The sequence below is a fragment of the Carcharodon carcharias genome, chromosome 20 (genome assembly GCF_017639515.1).
Source record: "Carcharodon carcharias isolate sCarCar2 chromosome 20, sCarCar2.pri, whole genome shotgun sequence".
Taxonomy (NCBI): Eukaryota; Metazoa; Chordata; class Chondrichthyes; order Lamniformes; family Lamnidae; genus Carcharodon; species Carcharodon carcharias.
This window is the reverse complement of record NC_054486.1, coordinates 35,481,009-35,500,846: the sequence shown is the minus strand read 5'-3', so window position 1 is coordinate 35,500,846 and position 19,838 is coordinate 35,481,009. Positions and strand designations below refer to the sequence as shown.

Sequence of the window (19,838 nt, the reverse complement as noted above, 5' to 3'; positions counted from 1 at the left end):
ATAAATCACTGCTGCAGTGAATTACCCACAGGTGTGGAGATAATCTACAAAATAGACGGGAAACTGTTCAACCTACGCCGCCTTCAATCCAAAACCAAATTGACTCTAACTTCAGTCATTGAGCTTCAGTACGCAAATGATGCTTGTGTGTGCACTCACTCAGAAACTGAGCTCCAGGTTACTGTTGACTCCTCCTCTGAAACATGAGAAAATGGGCCTTTTACTAAACACCCAGAAAACTAAGGTCCACTTTTAACCAGCTCCCACAGCATGATACCCGTGCACTAGCCCGTGCACCACGCCCCCCCACCCCACCCCCTGTTGATTAAGATCAATGGTGTGATCCTGAAAAATGTGGACCAATATCCGTATCTTGGAAACGTTCTCTCTATCAAGACAGGCACAAGATGATGAAATTCATCATAGCTTCCAATGTGCCAACTTAGCTTTCGGCTGACCAAGAAAAAGATTATTTGAGGACCAGGATATCAAACCAAAAACTAAAGTCTCAGCTTACTGGGCAGCAGTGATCCCTGCACTTGTGTTTCCTGCGCTCTTATGTTTTGAAGATTTGGACAAATTACAGCAGGCCAGGGGAGACGATGGCGTAGTTGTGGTGTCATTGGACTAGTAATCTGGAAGCGCAGGCTAACGCAATCAGCTTTGGACGCATCAGCCATCGAACCAGAGTGAAAGCAAGTCATCCTCCATTTCCAGGGACTACAGAGGAAGGCAAGAAGATTGCTGCAATAGTTGAACTCTAGATCAGTTGTGAGCTGACATATGGGCTGGATAAAACAGGTACAAACATTGACACTTCGTGAAGGTTCGTCAAAATCTACTTTATCTAAAAGTCTCGTCATGTAACAACTAAAAAGCAGGTTCTAGACTTGTAGATGGATTTGATCTTCTGATTGTTTAAACTATGGTTAGCTTAGGTAAGTGCTCTTCGCTTCTCACCTTGTTGTATCATTATTGTGTCATCATTTAGAAGTTGTAACTTCTAAATCAGCCACAAGTTTTGGCCAATAAACATTGATCTGACCATGTAGCATTTACTACTTTCCAGAGAACATGCTGCACAACCCACTGGATCGCTGGTAGCTGATATGACAAGTAAAGAGTCAGCACCATTCATAACTCCTCAGATACTGAAGCAATCCGTGCCCATATGCAGCAAGGCCTGGACAACATTTCAGTTTGGGCTAATAATTGGCAAGAAGTATTCACACCACACAAATGTCAGGCAATGACAATTTCCAACAAGAGAATCCAACTACCTCCCCATGACATTCAATGGCATTACCATCGCTGAATCCCCTAACGTCAACATCTTGGGGGTTACCAATGACCAGAAAGTGAAACTGGGCCAGCCATATAAATATTGTGGCTGCAAGAGTGGGTCACCTGTTCACCATCTACAAGGCACAAGTCAGGAATATAATTGAATACTTTCCACTTGCCTGGGTAAGTTCAGCTCCAACAACACTCCCATCCAGGACAAAGCAGACCGCTTGATTGGAACCTCATCCACCAACATCCACTACTGATGCACAATGGCAGCAGTGTGTACCATCTACAAGATGCACTGCAGCAACTTACCAAGGCTCCTTTGACAGCACAATCCACACCCACAACCTTTACCACCTAGAAGGCCAAGGGCAGCAGATGCATGGGAACACCATCAGCTGCAAGTTCCCCTCAAGTCACACATCATCCTGACTTGGAAATATATTGCCATTCCTGGGTCAAAATTCTGGAACTTCCTTCTGAACAGCCCTGTGGATATACCTACACCATACGGACTGCAGCGGTTCAAGGCGGCAGCTCACCACCATCTTCTAAGGGCAATTAGGGATGGGCAATAAAAATGCTGGGCTGGCCATGTCCCGTGAATGAATAAAAAAAGTTAATTCTGGTTGTGCTTCATACATGGTTGGATACTTCAGTTCCCAGAAGATGCCGTCTATTTAAAGAAACTCTCTTAAAAGCCCAAATCTCCAACTGTAATATACAGGAACAGGAGGCTAATTAACCCCTCAAGCCAGTGTTCTGCCATTGAGGTAGATCAATTTATCTGCTTTTGCTCCTTATCCTTGAACTCTTGCCTAACAAAAATCTATCAATCTCAGCCTTGAAACTTTCAATTCACCCCCAGGCTCAACAGCTTTTTCGGATAAGAGTTGCCACTACAACATGTGAAATGCTTCCTGACAATGGCTTGGAATCAGGAAATCCATAGTACAACCATGATATTACAATAGGACACACTATTAGATTAAATAATCTTCTCATATACCACAAAGAATAAAGGCCCATAAACATACCAAGAGGTGGAAGAAGTCAATATCCAGAATTGACCAAGAGTCTTCAACATCCATGTGGGGCACAAAAACTAGAAAGCAAAACAAAATCATATAATGTAAAAAATACAAAAACAAAAATAGGTGGAAAAACTCAGCAGGTCTGACAGCATCTGTGGAGAGGAACACAGTTGATGTTTCGAGTCCATATGACTCTTCATCAGAACTAAGGAAATAGAGAAATGAGGTGGAATATAAGCTGGTTGAAGGTGGGGGGGTGAGACAGGTAGAGCTGGATAGAGGGCCAGTGATAGGTGGAGGCAAAGAAGAGATTGCTAAAGATGTCATTGACAAAAGGATGAAGGGGTGTTGACAGTGGTGATATTATCTAAGGAATGTGCTAATGGGGACATTAAGGGTAGCAAGCAGGACAAGCACTGGCAGCTGGCCCTAGTGGGGGTGGGGTGGAGGGAAGGGATCAAAATAGGCTAAAAGGTGGAGATAAAACAATAGATCAAAATAAATTTAAAAACAGGTGGGAAAAGAAAAAGAAATTTTTTTTTTAAAATTATAAATTATTGGAAAAAGGGGGGTCAGAAAGGGGATGGGGATGGAATAGAGTTCAATGTAAAAAATACTTTCGTTGACTGAAGTGAATGGTTAATTATCAGATGTCAAACTAGCTTAGCTGAAATGTTTTGAGGTCCTTTCAATACAATAACTTGAATGATCAAAGTTCAGCAAAACTGAAAACATTCTATACCAAAATAACATGTTTCAGCAGCTGGAGTATGAATACAGACACAAATCCATATTTATATGGATGGCCAAATGTTACTACAAATTACAATATTCACTTACTAATTCCTCTTTCTACTTCTGAATCGCATAAGATACCATGGGAATTGGAGGACACGATTTGCTCTAGTTTGATGCTCAGCTGACATCATGCATGATTTTAACAGAGTCAGGTTTCAACAAAGGCAAGGCATTATGTATCTAACCTGGATATATATTGTCATAAAAAAGGTGTGAAGAAATCGATTTTCTACTAAAGGGAGAACAGCCATGAAGCAGATATCTACGGTCATAGAAATAAAGAGCACTCTTTTACATTTCTTATTATTTTTATTAATACGAATTTTACTACATTACATATAAAATAAAAATATAAATTAATATAACTTCCTATTATTCTTTCTATTTCGCATTACACAAAATTGAGCACATCTTTAGTACAGGGCAAAATCTGTCTTTGTCCTGCTAAGTATTTCAGAACAACTGATTAAAATTGTCCGTCTTTCCAAAATAGATTATTGCCAAACATTTCATAAGAGATTTTTTCTGAGGGCCATGAGTCTTTGGAACACTCTTCCCCAGAAAGTGGTGGAGGCAGGATCATTGAATATTTTTAAGGCAGAGGTAGATAGATTCTTGACTACCAAGGGAGTCGGAAGTTATTGGAGGTAGGCAGAATGTGGAGTTGAGGCCACAACCAGGTCAGGCATGATATTATTGATTGGCAGAGCAGGTTCAAGGGGCTGAATGGCCTACTCCTGCACCTAATTACTATATACATATGTGCTACTCCCATGGCGATATCATTTGTAAACACATCAAATTCCACACCCATCTTTCTCTCTCATTACCACCATTCTTGACACCTCCACTGTCTCCTATTTGTTACACAGCTTGTCCAACATCCAGTATTGGAGCAGGAATTTCCTACAACTAAATATTGGGAAGGATGAAGACTTTAACTCTTCTCCCTGTCCATCTTTTCCATCTCTGGTAACTGTCTTAAACTGAGCAAAACTGTTTGCAACCTCAGTGTTGTGTTTGACCCAGAGATGAGTTTCTGGCTACATAACCGCACTATCACCTGAACTGCCTATTTCCACTACTACAACACTGCGTAACAACTTTGCCCTTTACTCAGTTCATCTGCTTTTGAAACCCTTTTCAATGCCTTTGTCACCTCTACACTTGAATGCTCTACAATGCTATCCTAGCCACTGCTGCCAATACCTTAACTCCCTCCAAATTTCATTCACCCATTACCCCCATTTTGTTGACCTTCATTGGCTCCCCATCCGACAAGGTATTCATTTTAAAATTCTCATCCTAGATTTCAAATCCCACGATGGCTTTGTCCTTCCCTATCTCTGTAGCTTCCTCCATCCTACGAGGCTTTGAAATCTCTGCGCCCCTCCAATTTTGGCCTCTGACACATTGCTTACTTAATTGCTCCACCATTGGTGGCCACGCCTTCAACTACTTGAGCTCTAAGATCCAGAATTTGCTCCTGAAACCACTCTGCCTCTCTACCCTTCTCTCCTCCTTTAACGTGTTCTTTCCCTTTGATCAAGTATTTGGTCATCTCTCCTGATTGCTCCATCTGGGGCTCAATGTCAAAAATAGTTTTACTGATATTGCTCTTAGTAAAACATCCCAAGGTGCTTAACATGTTAAATGAGCTATATAAATAAATCTAAGTTGTTGTTGATGTTGTTGCTTTTATATAGCACCATACCACATCCTAAAAACACCTCAGACGACTTAATATTCAATAAATTACTTCAGAAATGGAGTTGCTGCTGTTATGTTGATTGAACAACACAACAACCAATTTGCACACAAGGTCTCTTAAAACAGGAACAACATAAATGGTGAGTTAAACTGCTACTGGGGTACTCATTGAAGGAGGATTGCTGACCAGAACTCTAAGACAACCCACTCCTCTACAACAGTGTCATGGGATCTGGTAGATTTAATGTCTCATCCAGCATCTCTGACAATTCAGCACTCCCTCAGAATGACACTTTTCAGTCTAGATTATATGCTCAAATCCTAAATTGGGGTTTGAATTGTCAACCTCTGACCCAACGGCACCCCTGAGGTCTTGCTGACATGAGAAGAACTGAGTAATCGGCAAAGATGGAAAATACAGGCTTTTCAGCCTTCTAAGAAGAACAGTTAAGAATGGACTTTAGGGAGGTATATAAGATAGTGAATCACATAGGACACTTAACCATAAAAGAAGGTAAGAGAGTACAAGCTCACAAGGAAGATTTTGGATTCCTATCAGGAACCTCTTTTACGAACTTCTAGGCACAGCAGCTGATGTGACAGTCCTGGGATTCCTTCAGAACTGTTGGGTTCTGTTTTGAGGGAATTTTTCTGAATGATCAAACCATATTGAATCAAATAGGCTCTCTAATCCACATCACTTTGGTATTAAAGACCTCATAGTAAAGGATACTCTAGGCAAGAGTGATCATAACATGATGGAATTTTACATTCAGTTTGAGTGTGAGATATGTGGGTGCATAACTAGCGTCTTAAGCAAAAGCAATTACAAGGGTTGAGAACAAAGTTGGCTCAAGTGGACTGGGTAAATAGGTTAAATGGGAAGATGGCAGAGAAGTAATTTAAGGAGATATTTCATAGCTCTCAACAAATTCCATTGAGGAAGACAGACTACCAGAAGGATGCACCATCCATGGCTAACTAAGGAAGTTAAAGGTGGCATGAAATTGAGAGGGGTACAATGCTGCAAAGATTAGTGATAAGCCAGAAGATTCGGAAAGTTTTAGAAACCAGCAAAGGATGACAAAAAAAGGGAGAAATTGGAGTATGAGAGAAAACTAGCATGTAATATAGAACAGATAGTAAAAGCTTCTGCAAGTATATAAACTGAAATGAGTAGCTAAAGTGAGCATTGGTTCCTTAGAGCGTGAAGCTGGGGAATTAATAATGGGAAATGAGACAGCAGAGACTTTCAATACACATTTTGTATCCATCTTCATGGTAGAAAACACAAAAGCATCATATTAGAAGACACAATAAACATCCCAAGAATAGTAGGAAATCAAGAGACAAAAGGGGGGAGGGACTTAAAACAATCACTATCACTAGAGGAAAAGTTCTAGGGAAACTAATGGAACTTAAGGCTGACAAGTCCCCTGGACCTGTAGGCCTGCATCCTAGGATCTTAAAAGAAACGTTTGCAAATATAGTGGATGCTGTAATCAAAAAACGGGAGGTGTTAGGTGTCTTGAAGAATATTAAGGTGGATAAGTTCCCAGGGCCAGATGGCATCTATCCCAGAGTACTGAGGGAGGCAAGGGAGGAGATTGCTGGGGCCTTGACAGAAATCTTTGTATCCTCACTGGCTACAGGTGAGGTCCCAGAGGACTGGAGAATGGCCAATGTTGTTCCATTGTTTACGAAGGGTAGCAGGGATAATCCAGGAAATTACAGGCCGGTGAGCCTTACGTCAGTGGTAGGGAAATTATTGGAGAAGATTCTTCGTGACAGGATTTACTACCATTTGGAAGCAAATGGGCGTATTAGTGAGAGGCAGCATGGTTTTGTGAAGGGGAGGTCGTGTCTCACTAACTTGAGTGAGTTTTTCGAGGAAGTGACAAAGATGATTGACAATGGAAGGGCAGTGGATGTTATCTACATGGATTTCAGTAAGGCCTTTGACAAGGTCCCTCATGGCAGACTGGTACAGAAGGTAAAGTAGCATGGGATCAGAGGTGAGCTGGCAAGATGGATACAGAATTGGCTTGGTCATAGAAGACAGAGGGTAGCAGTGGAAGGGTGCTTTTCTGAATGGAGAGCTGTGACTAGTGGTGTTCTGCAGGGATAGTGCTGGGACCTTTGCTGTTTGTAGTATACGTAAATGATTTGGAGGAAAATGTAACTGGGCTAATTAGTAAGTTTGCAGAAGACACTAAGGTTGGAGGAGTTGCAGATAGTGAAGAGGATTGTCAAAAGATACAACGGGATATAGATCGGTTGGAGACTTGGGTGGAGAAATGGCAGATGGAGTTTAATCCGGACAAATGCAAGGTAATGCATTTTGGAAGGTCTAATACAGGTAGGAATTATAGAGTAAATGGCAGAACCCTTAAGTGCATTGACGGGCAAAGGGATCTGGGTGTACAGGTCACTGAAAGTGGCAACACAGGTGGATAAGATAGTCAGGGTATTGAGTATAAAAGCTGGGAAGTCATGCTGCAGCTGTATAGAACCTTGGTTAGGCCACATTTGGAATATTGCGTGCAATTCTGGTCGCCACATTACCAGAAGGATATGGAGGCATTGGAGAGGGTGCAGAGGAGGTTTACCAGGATGCTGCCTGGTCTGGAGGTTATTAGTTATGAGGAGAGGTTGGAGAAACTCAGATTGTTCTCACTAGAGCGACAGAGATTGAGGGGCGACTTGATAGAAATTTACAAAATTATGAGTGACATAGACAGAGTAGATAGTCAGAAGCTTTTTCCCAGGGTGGAACAGTCAATTTCTAGGGGACATAGATTTAAGGTGAGAGGAAAAAACTTTAGAGGAGATGTGCGGGGCAAGTTTTTTTTTTACACAGAGGGTAGTGAGTGCCTGGAATTCGCTGCCAGAGGAGGTGGTGGAAGCAGATACGATAGTGGTGTTTAAGAGGCAGCTTGACAAATACATGAATAGGATGGAAATAGAGGGATACAGAACCCGGAAGTGCAAAATGATTTAGTTTGGCAAGCAATATGATCGGCGCAGGCTTGGAGGGCCGAAGGACCTGTTCCTGTACTGTACTTTCCTTTGTACTTTGTTTTAATCTTCCAAAATTCCCTAGATTCTGGAAAAGTCCCAGAAGACTGGAAAACCATATATGCAACACTGCTGCTCAAGAAAGTTAGGAGACAGAAAGCAGAAAACTATAGGCTAGCTAGCCTAACATCTGTCATTGCAAAAATGCTGTAATCCATTAAAGAGATAGTAGCAGGACATTTAGAAAATCATAATACAACCAAGCAGAATTAACATGGTTTTGTGAAAGAAAAATAGTGCTTGACAAATTTGTTAGAGTTCTTTAATGCTGTAACTAGCAGGATGGACAATGGGGAACCAGTAGAGGTAGGGTATTTGGATTTCAAAAAGGCATTTGATAAGGTGCCAGATAAGAGCTTATGGTGTTAGGAGTGATCTTTTAGCATGGACAGGAAACAGAATCAAGATATATGAATCATTTTCAGGATGGCAAATAAACTGGAGTGGCACAGGTATCTGTGCTGGGGCCTCACAACTACTTACAATCTAAAACAAAAAAAGAATTACCTGGAAGAACTGTTCTGTTGAAGGGTCATGAGGACTCAAAACGTCAACTCTTTTCTTCTCCGCTGATGCTGCCAGACCTGCTGAGTTTTTCCAGGTAATTCGGTTTTTGTTTTGGATTTCCAGCATCCGCAGTTTTTTTGTTTTTGTTTTTATTTTTGTTTTTACTTACAATCTATATTAATGACCCAGATGAAGGGACCGACTGTATTGTAGCCAAATTTGCTGATGATACAAAAAAAGGTAGGAAAGCAAGTTGTGAAGTGGATGCAGAAAATCTGCAAAGGGATAAAGAAGTTAAGTGAGTAGGCAAAAAATTGGCAGATGGAGGATAATGTAGGAAAATTTGAGGTTGCCCACTTCTTTGGTAGGAAGAATAGAAAGGCAGAATATTGTTTAAAGAGAGAGAGAGACTGCAGAATGCTACAGTACAGAGGGATCTGGGTGCCCTTGTACAAAAATCACAAAGTCAGCATGTAGATACAGCAAGTAATTAGAAGGCAAATGGAATGTTTGGCCTTTATTACAAAGAAGATAGAATATAAAGGTATGTAAGTCTTGCCACAGCTGTACGGGGCATTGGTGAGACGACTAGAGTACTGTGCATTGTTTCGGTCACCTTACTTAATGGAAACATACTTGCAGTGGAAGCAGTTCAGAGAAGGCTCACTAGGCTGATTCCTGGGATGAGGGGCTTGTCTTGAGTAAAGAGTGAGCAGGATGGGCCTATACTCATTTGGAGTTTAGAAGAATGAGAGGTGATGTTAATGAAATATAATATTCTGAAGGGGCATGACAGGGTAGATGATGAGAGGATGTTTCCTCTCATGGGAGAATCCAAAACGACGGGGCACAGTTTAAAAATAAGGGGGCTCCCATTTAAGATGGAGAGGGGGAGAAATTTCTTCTCTCAGAATGTCATTAGTATTTGGAATTCTTTTCCTCAGCGAGCAGTGGAGGCTGGGTCATTGACTATATTCAATGCATGACATAGGCAGATTTTTGATTGACAAGGGAGTCAAGGGTTATGGGGGACAGGCAGGAAAGTGGAGTTAAAGCCACAATTAGATTGCTATGATCTTACTGAATGGCAGAACAGGCTCAATGGGCTGAATGGCCTACTCCTGCTTCTATTTCTAATGTTTTTATTGTTACTACAAGTTTAGCATGCCTTGTTTAAAAATAAAGTTATTTTTTGCCTTTTCCCAGTCTGTGTTGGACACCTACAGAGTGTTTTAGCCATGTCTGAAAACTGCTTACAGGCTTCCATCAATGTTGTTCTGGATGCTTCCAAGGCTCATGAACAGAAAGCTCCTGGTGCTTAATTAGCATATTACAGGTTATTAAAGACAGCAAGCCTTTAATCCAACATTGTGCACATGTTATTGGATGGGAGGAGTGAAATTCAGGTGCTGCATCAGTTACTAAATGAACTTCATAGCGTTTTAAAGATTTTATATTTCTGCTTAGGAAACTAAGAAAGATTAGATCACACAAGGATGTCATAACAGGACACTCCGAAAATATCAACGGGATTAGACAAAGTCAACATGGATTTATGAAAGGGAAATCATGTTTGACAAACCTGGAGTTTTTTGAGAAAGTAACTAGTACCATAGATAAGGGAGAAACCAGTAGATGTGGTGTATTTGGATTTTCAGAGAGCTTTGGATAAAGTCGCACATTAGAGATTAGTGTGCAAAATTAAAGCACATGGGATTGGGGGTTATATACTGGCATGGATTTGGAATTGGTTAGCAGGAAGGAAACAGTAGGAATAAATGGGTCTTTTTCAAAGTGGGTGACTAGTGGGGTATCACAGGGATTAGTGCTTGGGTCCCAGCTATTCACAATATATATCTATCAATGATTTGGATGAGGGAACCGAATGTAATATTTCCAAGTTTGCTGATGACACAGAACTAGGTAGGAATGTGAGTGGTGAGGAGGATGTAAAGAGGCTTCAAGGCCGTTTAGATGAGTTGAGTGAGTGGGAAAATACATGGCAGATACAGTATAATGTGGATAAATGTGAAGTTATCCACGTTGGTAGGAAAAACAGAATGGCAGCGTATTATTTAACTGGTGATAGATTGGGGAATATTGATGCACAAAGGGACCTGGGAATCCTTGACTGTCAGTCACTGAAAGCAAGCATGCGGGGTACAGCAAGCACTTAGGAAGGCTACCAGTATGTTGGCCTTCATTGCAAGAGGATTTGAGTATAACAGCAAAGATGTCTTAATGCAGCTGTACAAGGCCTTGGTGAGATGACACCTGGAGCAATGTGCGCAGTTTTGGTCTCCTTGCCTAAGAAAGGATATACTTGCCATAGAGGGAGCGCAGCAAAGATACACCAGATTCCTGGAGTAGAAGGATTGTCATATGAGGAGTGATTGGGTCAACTAGACCTGTATTCACTGGAGTTTGGAAGAATGAGAGGGGGTCTCATTGAAACATATAAAATTCTGACAGGGCTGGACACACTGGATGCAGGGAGGATGTTTCCCCTGGCAAGGGAACAAGGGATCTAGAACAAGGGGTCACAGTCTGAGGATATGGGTAAGCCACTCAGGGCTGAGGTGAGGAGAAATTTCTTCACTCAGGGGGTGGTGAACCTGTGGAATTCTCTACCACAGAAGGCTGTGGAGGCCAAATCACTGAATATATCTGAGGAGGAAATAGATTTCGAAACACTAAAGGCGCCAAGTGGTATGGGGAGAGAGCAGGAGTATTGCGTTGAGGTAGAAGATCAACCATGATCATATTGAATGGCGGAGTAAGCTCGAAGGGCCGAATGACCTACTCGTGCTCCTATTTTCTATGTTTCCATGTTTTCAGCTGTCGATGTCAACATCAAGAACCTTTAACAGCCAGCTGCACAATAAAGGTCCCTCAACTATGCTCATTAATACACTAAACCACAATCTTGGAGTAGCACCCTTTACTGGACCAGCGAGACTTTTCATTCAGAAGCCACAGGGGACAGCTAGTGCAGGCTGCCGACATCAATCTTCCCCACCAATCTCTCCAAAAGACTGTTGACTGAGTGTCTCATCAATTTTTCGGATGCGACATTAAACCAAGGCCTTATCCAGCCTCTCAAGTGGAAGTAAAAAATCCCATGGCACTATTCGATGAGCATTAGGGGCATTCTCCCTGGAAAATATTTCTCCCTCAACCATGATCACCATCTGGTCATTATCTAATTGATCTTTGTGAGACCTTGCTTTGAGCAAATTGGCTGCAATGTTTCTTATATTACAACTGACTACACTTCAAAAGTGCTTCATTGGCTGTAAAGAGCCGTGGAACGGCCTGAGTCCATGAAAAGTTCTGAATAAATGTAAGTTTTCTTTTTCTTTTTTAAGCTCAGTTTATGGCCTGGGGAACTTGGTTGAAAATTTATTTCAAATGGGACTCAGACAGAAGGGGCACCTTTATTCCATCTGTCTGGTCAGAATTCAACCCCATTATTTCATTCAAACACTTCCCCAATATTTTAGATTCAGCAGTTTATTTCTATGAAACAAGTTTATTCAACATAAGCCACAGTGGTGGTTTGCATCATAATCTGTTTTATACACTGTAAATGACGCAAATGTAAATGAGAATATATGTGAAACAAATCCTACCCTTACATAATGCGGGAATATGTAAGTCATGTTAAAATCATAATGAGCGTGAATTTTTTTGGGGAATTTCCATTTCTGTTCATTTGCCTCAACTATACTTATTACCAAGACAGTTACTAATAACTGCTTCAATATTGTATTCATTTCATGTTGTAAATGAAAAATCCGCGTGTTCAACTGCCCAGTAAATGCCCATACTTACCTGACATTAAGCGGGTCAGGTGTTTCTGAATAACTCTGGGTGATGCCACCACTCTCTGAGAAGCAGCAAACTGCAGAATTGCTTTCAGGCTAATACCCTGCAATTAGAAATACCGGTCACTTACTCTTCATCAGCAACACAATTTCCTGAGATACAGACCGAGGAATAAAAACCCCAGCTTACTCCAGGCATCGTTAAAGATGAAAAGCAAAATCTTCTTTTGGAGATTGAAAGAATGGAAGAGATAGTAGCAAGTACTTTGAAGTGGTTTTCACAGAGGGGAATGACAATGAGAATAAAAGAGGAGGGGGTGGAGCAATTAGTTAACTACAGGTAAGGAAGCAGTACTGGGAAAAAAAAATGCATATCTCAAAAATACAAAATGCACTGGACCCTGATGGCAAGCATCCCTGAATGCTAAGGAAAGCTAGACAGCAGGAGCTGTGACCACAATCTTTTAGGCATCCCTAGATGCAGAAGTTGTACTGAAGGCTAGAAGCTTTCATTGACCTAGCAGCTGTCCTCTGAGGGAAAACACATCCAAGGACACATCTGCGCAAGTCTTGAGCCCTGTAACCCATGTAAGTGTCTAAATGTCTCCAGTTGAATAACTTGATTAACAATTCAGTCAAGATGAAGGAATTTGGGGAATTATTCTTGTTGAAACTCAAGTGCAGCCAGTTGGATGAGTTAATAATTTGATGCATGTAGATTATCACATAATCAGAGTGAATGAAAAATGTACAAGGAGGGGTGTTGGAATAGAAATTTAGGGCCTTAATGAGGCTTGACCAGCCATTCCTTCAAGCTTGAAATGTGACCCTAAACATATGCATAATTGTTAATAATAGCTATAATTGTATGTTTAATTGCTATGATAGTCAATAAAAAAAGCTCAAATCCTGTCATTAGTTTATAGTTTAGTTTATAAGTTCTTATTAGTTTATAAGAACATCCATTTCCGAATTATCTGGGATTACATTAAATCTCACCAGAGAGATATGGGTTGATTAAGCACAGCCAACATGGATTTGTAAAAGGCAAGTCACATGTTGGAATATTTGGAACTCTAAGGAATTAGTGAACTGTAAAGGAAAGGTTGCAAATGTCCTATTAGATAAGGTGTGTGGATAGCAAGTGAATTCAAGTATACAGAACAGAAACAAACAGCTCAAAAAGCAGAAAAATGCAGATACTGGAGATTTGAAATAACACTCAGCAGGTCAGGCAGCATATGTAGAGGGAGAAACAGAGTTAACATTTCAAGTCAATGACCTTTTATCAGAACAAGGAAAAGTTAGATACCCTGTATAAATTTGAGTAATAGTTGATCTTGTGTAAAAGCTGACCCCCGGCTTTTAACCAAAAAAATCCTGAATTTGTCCATATTCCTTTGGTAAAAGACGACCCTTGACTTTCCAAGGACACTCCACTGTGACTCAGCTCACTGCTCCACTCACAAGAGACCAGGATTTGAAGCAAGAGTTTTCTGATCTTTCTGCATCAGTGCTAGGTCACAAAGTACAATTTGCCCACTGAGATATCGGAGAACTTTAGTAAAAATGTAATTTCTTGTTGAAATGACAGAAGAAAGATTAGAAAAAATTGCTAAGTCAGTGTGCACAGTGTGAGCTACAAGTGTATTAAACTTTCCCAGAAATTGAACTAAGCTCACTGAGTTGTCATGAATAAACCTATGATGCCATAGGAAAAGAAAAGGGATTATTAAAAACTTAGTTTTTAGGCTTCCTTCTTGCTCCAATCCACTTTCTTCAGAGCCGTGAGAGACTGAAACCGAAAGACTGGAAACCCAGAATGGTTCTCTGCTGGCTGAGAGAGCCACAAGCGTCAAAATAAGCCCCTCGAAAACATTGCCAGTGTTAAATTTGACCCCTTGATTTTTTAATCGAAAGATAAGTTGCTGTCCCTCAAGCTTATGTTGACCTAGAACAGTGCAGCAAGCCAAGGACAGACACATCTGCGTGAGCTCGAGTTGGAGAATTAAAATGACAGGCTCCCGGAAACTTGGGATCATGCTTGCTGACTGAATGTAGGTGTTCTACAAGACAGTCATCCAATTGCATTTAGTCTCCTCAATGTAGAAGAGTCCACATTGTAAGCAGTGAATACAGTTGACTAAATTGCAAGCAGCACATGTAAATTGCTGCTTCACCCAGAAGGAGTGTTTGAAGCCTTGGATGGTAAGCAGAGAGAAGATAAAGGACATGCATTACATCTCCTTAATTTGCATATAAAGATGCTGTGGGGAGGGCTGGGGTGTTAGGACATGATTGAGATGTGAGCCAGGGCATTACAGGGGGAATGGTCCCTTTGGAATGCTGAGAGGGGAAGGGAAGATGTGTTTGGTGGCAGCATCATTTTGGAGGCAGCAGAAATGGAGGAAAATGATCAGTTGAATACGGAGGCAGGTAGGGTGGAGGATGAGGACAAGGGGAACCCTATTGGTGGTTCTGGAAGGTGGGGAAAAGGGATGAAGTGCAGGACACGATTGGGGGACCTGTCAACCATGGTGGGGGTAATCCCATCACTGAACAATGACAACTTAAATGTTGAAATGGAAGGTTACATCACTAGAACAGATGAAATGGAGACAGAGGAACTGGGAAAATGGAATGGAGTCCTTACAGAGTGAAGGTTGTGAGAAAGTGTAGTTGAGGTAGCTGTGGGAGTCAGGGGGCTTATAATGAATATTGGTTCATAGCCTATTGTCAGAAAGAGAGACAGAGAAGTTAAGGGAGGGAAAAAAGGAGTCAGAGATGGGCCTTGCGAAACTGAGAAAAAGGTGGAAATTGGAAGCAAAGTTGGTGGCAGTTTTCCAATTCATGGAGAAAGCAAGACAGGGCATCAATACACTCATCAACGTAGCAGAAAAAGAATTGAGGGAGGCTACCCCAACCCCCACCCGAGTAGGACTGGAACCAAGAATGTTCCATATATTCCATAGAAAGACGGGCATAGCTAGGACCCACATGGGTACCCATCTTTTATTTGGACTTTTTGTCTTATTTTCAATTTCAGATAGTAGACACCTGCTCTAGGCATATCTTTTGTTTCTTTTCATGTCACATCTCTTTGGCCCTGGAAGTCTAACTCTTCTGTCATTTAATCTCTCTCGTCTTCCATCCAATCCCTTTGTCCTTGTCCCACCCACACCTTGCTCAAAACCTATCACATCTCCAACTTTTCCCAGTTCTGATGAAAGGCCATCGACCTGAAACGTTAATTGTTACTCTCTTCAGAGATGCTGCCATGACCTGAGTATTTCCAGCATTTTCTATTTTTATATTAGAAAGAAATGACTAAAATATCCTTTTTTGGGCTGGTGGATGGAAACAGAAGTAGTGCCCAGTGGTCAATATTGGGACCACCATTTTTTTTATATATATATATATATGAGTGAAGAGGCCAGAATGTGACACAGGTTAGTGGATGAAATTTAATGGGGACAAATATTAGGTGCTCTATTTTGGGGGAAACAGAGGAAAGAATACATATACTAAATTGTAAAACAATTGACCAGTTGAACATAGTTAGATTTTAGGTAAGCAGATTTTTTAAAAAGAGGGAGGTCAAGTCAATAAATCCCACACTGAAAAAAAAGACAGATGGTTGCTGAATACAAAAGTAAAGAGGTGATACTAAACCTACACAAACCATAGGTTTAACCACGGTTAATTCGTTAACAGTACATAGTGTCAAGTTTTACTTCAACAAATTTGTCAAGGTCATAAAAATGATGCAAAGTGGACCAACTAACATGAAGTACAGACTGGAGAAAGGGAGCTCTTTTCTTCAGGACAAAGAGAGGTAAGTGGAAACTTGTTAGGAGACATCCAAAATTACATGGCATAGATCTAAGGTCAAAAGAATGAAAGGAAAAGAGGGAAAAATCCATGAGGATAGATATCTGAAAAATGCAAACTTGAGAGAGTATGGAGAAATAGCAGGGGAATGGGACTAAACAGGTTGCTCTTTTTGGAGACCTCCTCAGACCAGATGGCTGTCTCCTGTAAAATTCATGATTCTAAGACAACCTAAATGTTAAGTCTGCAATCACCATTGTTTACATGCCCAAGAATTTTACTCAATTTTTAAAAGAGAACTATAGTAATTAATTAGAGCAGAGAGTAGCCAATCTACCTGTCTGTCTGGCAATGATCCGAACAAAACTTTGTCCTCATCTTTAAGCATATTCTCTGCAGGGGGGGAAAGTAGCATTAAAAGTGGGAATAATTGATTTATTTATCATTGTACATTGATCAACTTTTAACCATTTTCTAAACTGTCTGCAGTGCGGATTCGCTAGGGTAGATCTTCTGGTGGAGATGAAAAGAACCTTAAAATTAGAGCTAGGCCATTCTGGGGTGATGTCAGGGGCACTTGTTCACACAGAGGATAGTGGAAATTGAGAACTCTCTCCCATACTACCTGCCCCACCCCGCCCACCAAAAGCTGTTGAAGCTGGGAGCAAACTGAGATTTGTCAATTTTTACTAAGTTTTAGAACAGAGCAACCATGATCTAATTGAATGGCTCAAGGCGCTGAACAGCCTACTCCTCTTCCTGTTTCACTTATGGTTTCCTTTAAGGAAGTTTATTTACTTCACTTTATTGAGTTTGAACTTTTTTGAGAAGTTACACCCTACATCCTATGTGAAGAAATTATGGGTGACTCTATTTGTGTGAAAGAATGAGGGGGCTACAGGGGGCTGTTGAAATCTGGCCTATATCAAAATCTAGTCTAATGTCCCTGCTTATCAGTATGCCTAGGTACTTAGTGATGTCCAGCTTCGAAAGAAAACTCAATGTAAATGGTGGCCAAAATTGAGATCCAAACATATCTTCTGACCATGGTTCTACCATGCTATCACAGAGCTTCAAATAGGTTTCTGCTTCTGGTGCTGTCAGAGAAGCGCTAAGTATTAGCTGCAGAGGGGAGATGAGGAGGAGAGTGAGACCAATTGAATAGATTATTCAAATGGTTGACACAGACACTATTGGTTCCTGAGGTGAAAGGGTTGTCCTATGATGAGCAGCCAAGTAAATTGGGCCTACACTTTCCAGATTTAGAAGAATGAGAGGTGATTTCATTAAAACATAGAAGATTCTGAAGGGGCTTGACAGGATAGACACAGAGGTTGTTTCCTCTAGCTGAGGAATCTAGAACACAGGGGCACAGTCTCTGGATAAAGGACAGATCATTTAGGACTGAGATTAGTAGAAATTTATTCACTCAAAGGGTTGCATATCTAAGGAATAGTCTACCCCAGAGGTTGTGGATGTTTTGGCATCAAGTATATTTAAAGCTGAGATAGACAGACTTTTGGTCTCTCAGGGAGAGAAGGGATATGGGAAGCATGTGGCAAAATGAAGTTGAGGTAGATCATCAGTCATGACTGTCTTGAATGGCAGAGCAGGGTCAAGAGATCGTATGGTCTTCTGTTCCTATTTCTTGCATTCTTATGGCTGTGCTGTGTGATTCTATGAACTTGTGCTCAGTGCTGCAGGATAGAGTTATAGGTTCCATTTTTATAATAAAAGAAAAATACTGCGGAAGCTGGAAATCAAAAAAAAAAGTTCTGAAAAATGATTATATTTGACTCAAAATGCTAACTCTGTTTCTCTCTTAACAGATGCAGCCAGATCTCCCGAGTTTTTCCAGCATTTTATATTTTTATTATAGGTTCCACTTCTACTCTACCTGGATTCCAATTGAGCTGCAATAAGCAAGGAGGTAAACAAGTAATAGCTGCAGCATCTTAATAGCTCAAGAAGTGGGATTTACAAGGGGTTGAGCAAGGGAAAGAAACATTTGAAGATGGGAGTATTGCCTGGATGGTCTGTGGCAGCCAGCACACCCACACCTCATAACTACAGCACTCGGCACAGGAACAGGAAGAGGTCATTCAGCTCCTCAAGCCTTTTCTGCATTGTTAGATCATGGTTCATGTGGTTCTCAAATCCACTGACTCACCTTGGTTCTATAACCCTTCATGCACTTACCTACAAACAAAAAACTATCAATTTCAGGGCTGGTGGATAAACAAAATATTTAATAAATACACAAAGAGGTTAGCTTGCCAAAATAAAGTACAGCTTTCAGCAATTTTAAGACAATATTAACCCAGAAACTGAAAAGTGTAACTAGACGGTGCATACCTATGGACTGAATGGTAAAAGCACAAGCACTCCATGCCATCACTGGTACTCTAGCATCAGCTTCATTAGGGGCAACCTTCAACCCTACTCGGTACACAGCTGTAGCGAACAACTGCAGCATTTCAACAATGCTTTTTGAATATGCAATCCTGTACAGAAAAAAAAGCAAAGATTTAAAAAAAAAATCTATATTTTACTATCATCTTAATTCTAGATTAATGGCCCTTTTATTCCCAATATTCTCCTCTTTTCTCCTTTGGCAGTGATATGCACTGGGGTCCACGTCTATGGGTGCTAAACAAGATCCAGAACCTCATCATTTTGTGACATTTCTCACTGAAGCTGCAACAATTCCTATCCTCACCCAATCTACACAAATACAAATTATAAATATTCTAATATTCATCCTTGGGATTTGGGATTCGTTCCCTCAGTATAACACTGGAATGTTAGTCTCGATTTTAGTGCTCAAGTCCTGGAGTGGGACTTTGGGCGGGATTTTCCGAACCCACCCGCCACCGCGATCTTCACGTTTTGCCGCAAGTCAATGGACTTCTGGCTGGGGCGCAGCCTCACCCACGAGGGGGGCCGGAAATCCCTTGGAACCTTGTGACTCAAAGACTAGAGCGCCGCCAACTGAGCCAAAGCCAAAAAGTCAAAGGTTCTGGAGGGAAGACTGAGAAATTGATTTTTAAAATTTGTTTACGGGATGTGGGCGTTGCTGGCTAGGCAGGCATTTATTGCCCATCCCTAATTGCCCTTGAGAAAGTGGTGGCGAGCTGCCTTCTTGAACTGATGCAGTCTCTGTGGTGTAAGTACACCCACAGTGCTGTTAGGGAGGGAGTTCGAAGATTTTGATCCAGTGACAGTGAAGGAACGGCAATATATTTCCAAGTCAGGATGGTGAGTGGCTTGGAGGGGAACTTCCAGGTGGTGACATTCCCATCTGTCTGCCGCCCTTGCCCTTCTAGGTAGTAGTGGTTGTGGGATTGGAAGATGCTGTCTAAGGAGCCTTGGTGAGTTTCTGCAGTACATCTTGTAGATGGTGCACACTGCTTGCCGGTGGTGGAGGGAGTGAATGTTTGTGGAAGGAGTGCCAATCAAGTGGCCTGCGTTGTTCTGAATGGTGTCAAGCTTTTTGAGTGTTGTTGGAACTGCACTCATCCAGGCAAGTGGAGAATATTCCATCACACTCCTGACTTGTGCCTAGTAGATGGTGGACAGGTTTTGGGGAATCAGGTGGTGAGTTACTCACCACAGGATTCCTAGCCTCTGACCTGCTCTTGTAGCCACAGTATTTATATGGCTCGTTCAGTTCAGTTTCTGGTCAATGTAACCCCCAGGATATTCTTACATGTTAATCTGGTTCCATCCTTCTTTGTAAAGGGGTGACAGGTATCCATTAGGC

The 19,838-nt window shown here is 41.3% G+C and overlaps 1 protein-coding gene across 4 annotated transcripts in view; it reads right to left on the bottom strand.

The window, feature by feature from the left end:
* The window catches only part of ubr1 (ubiquitin protein ligase E3 component n-recognin 1), a 197,207-nt gene that overhangs the window by 36,863 nt on the left and 140,506 nt on the right, over positions 1–19,838 (bottom strand). For 3 of the 4 annotated variants that reach the window (XM_041214122.1, XM_041214126.1, XM_041214125.1), the window contains 4 exons: positions 18,431–18,579; positions 16,413–16,468; positions 12,252–12,348; positions 2,328–2,395 (listed from right to left, as the gene is read on the bottom strand). In XM_041214122.1, coding sequence (XP_041070056.1) covers positions 2,328–2,395; positions 12,252–12,348; positions 16,413–16,468; positions 18,431–18,579 — 370 coding nt within the window. The remainder of the gene's footprint in view (positions 1–2,327; positions 2,396–12,251; positions 12,349–16,412; positions 16,469–18,430; positions 18,580–19,838) is intronic. The other variant, XM_041214124.1, reaches the window with a different exon arrangement.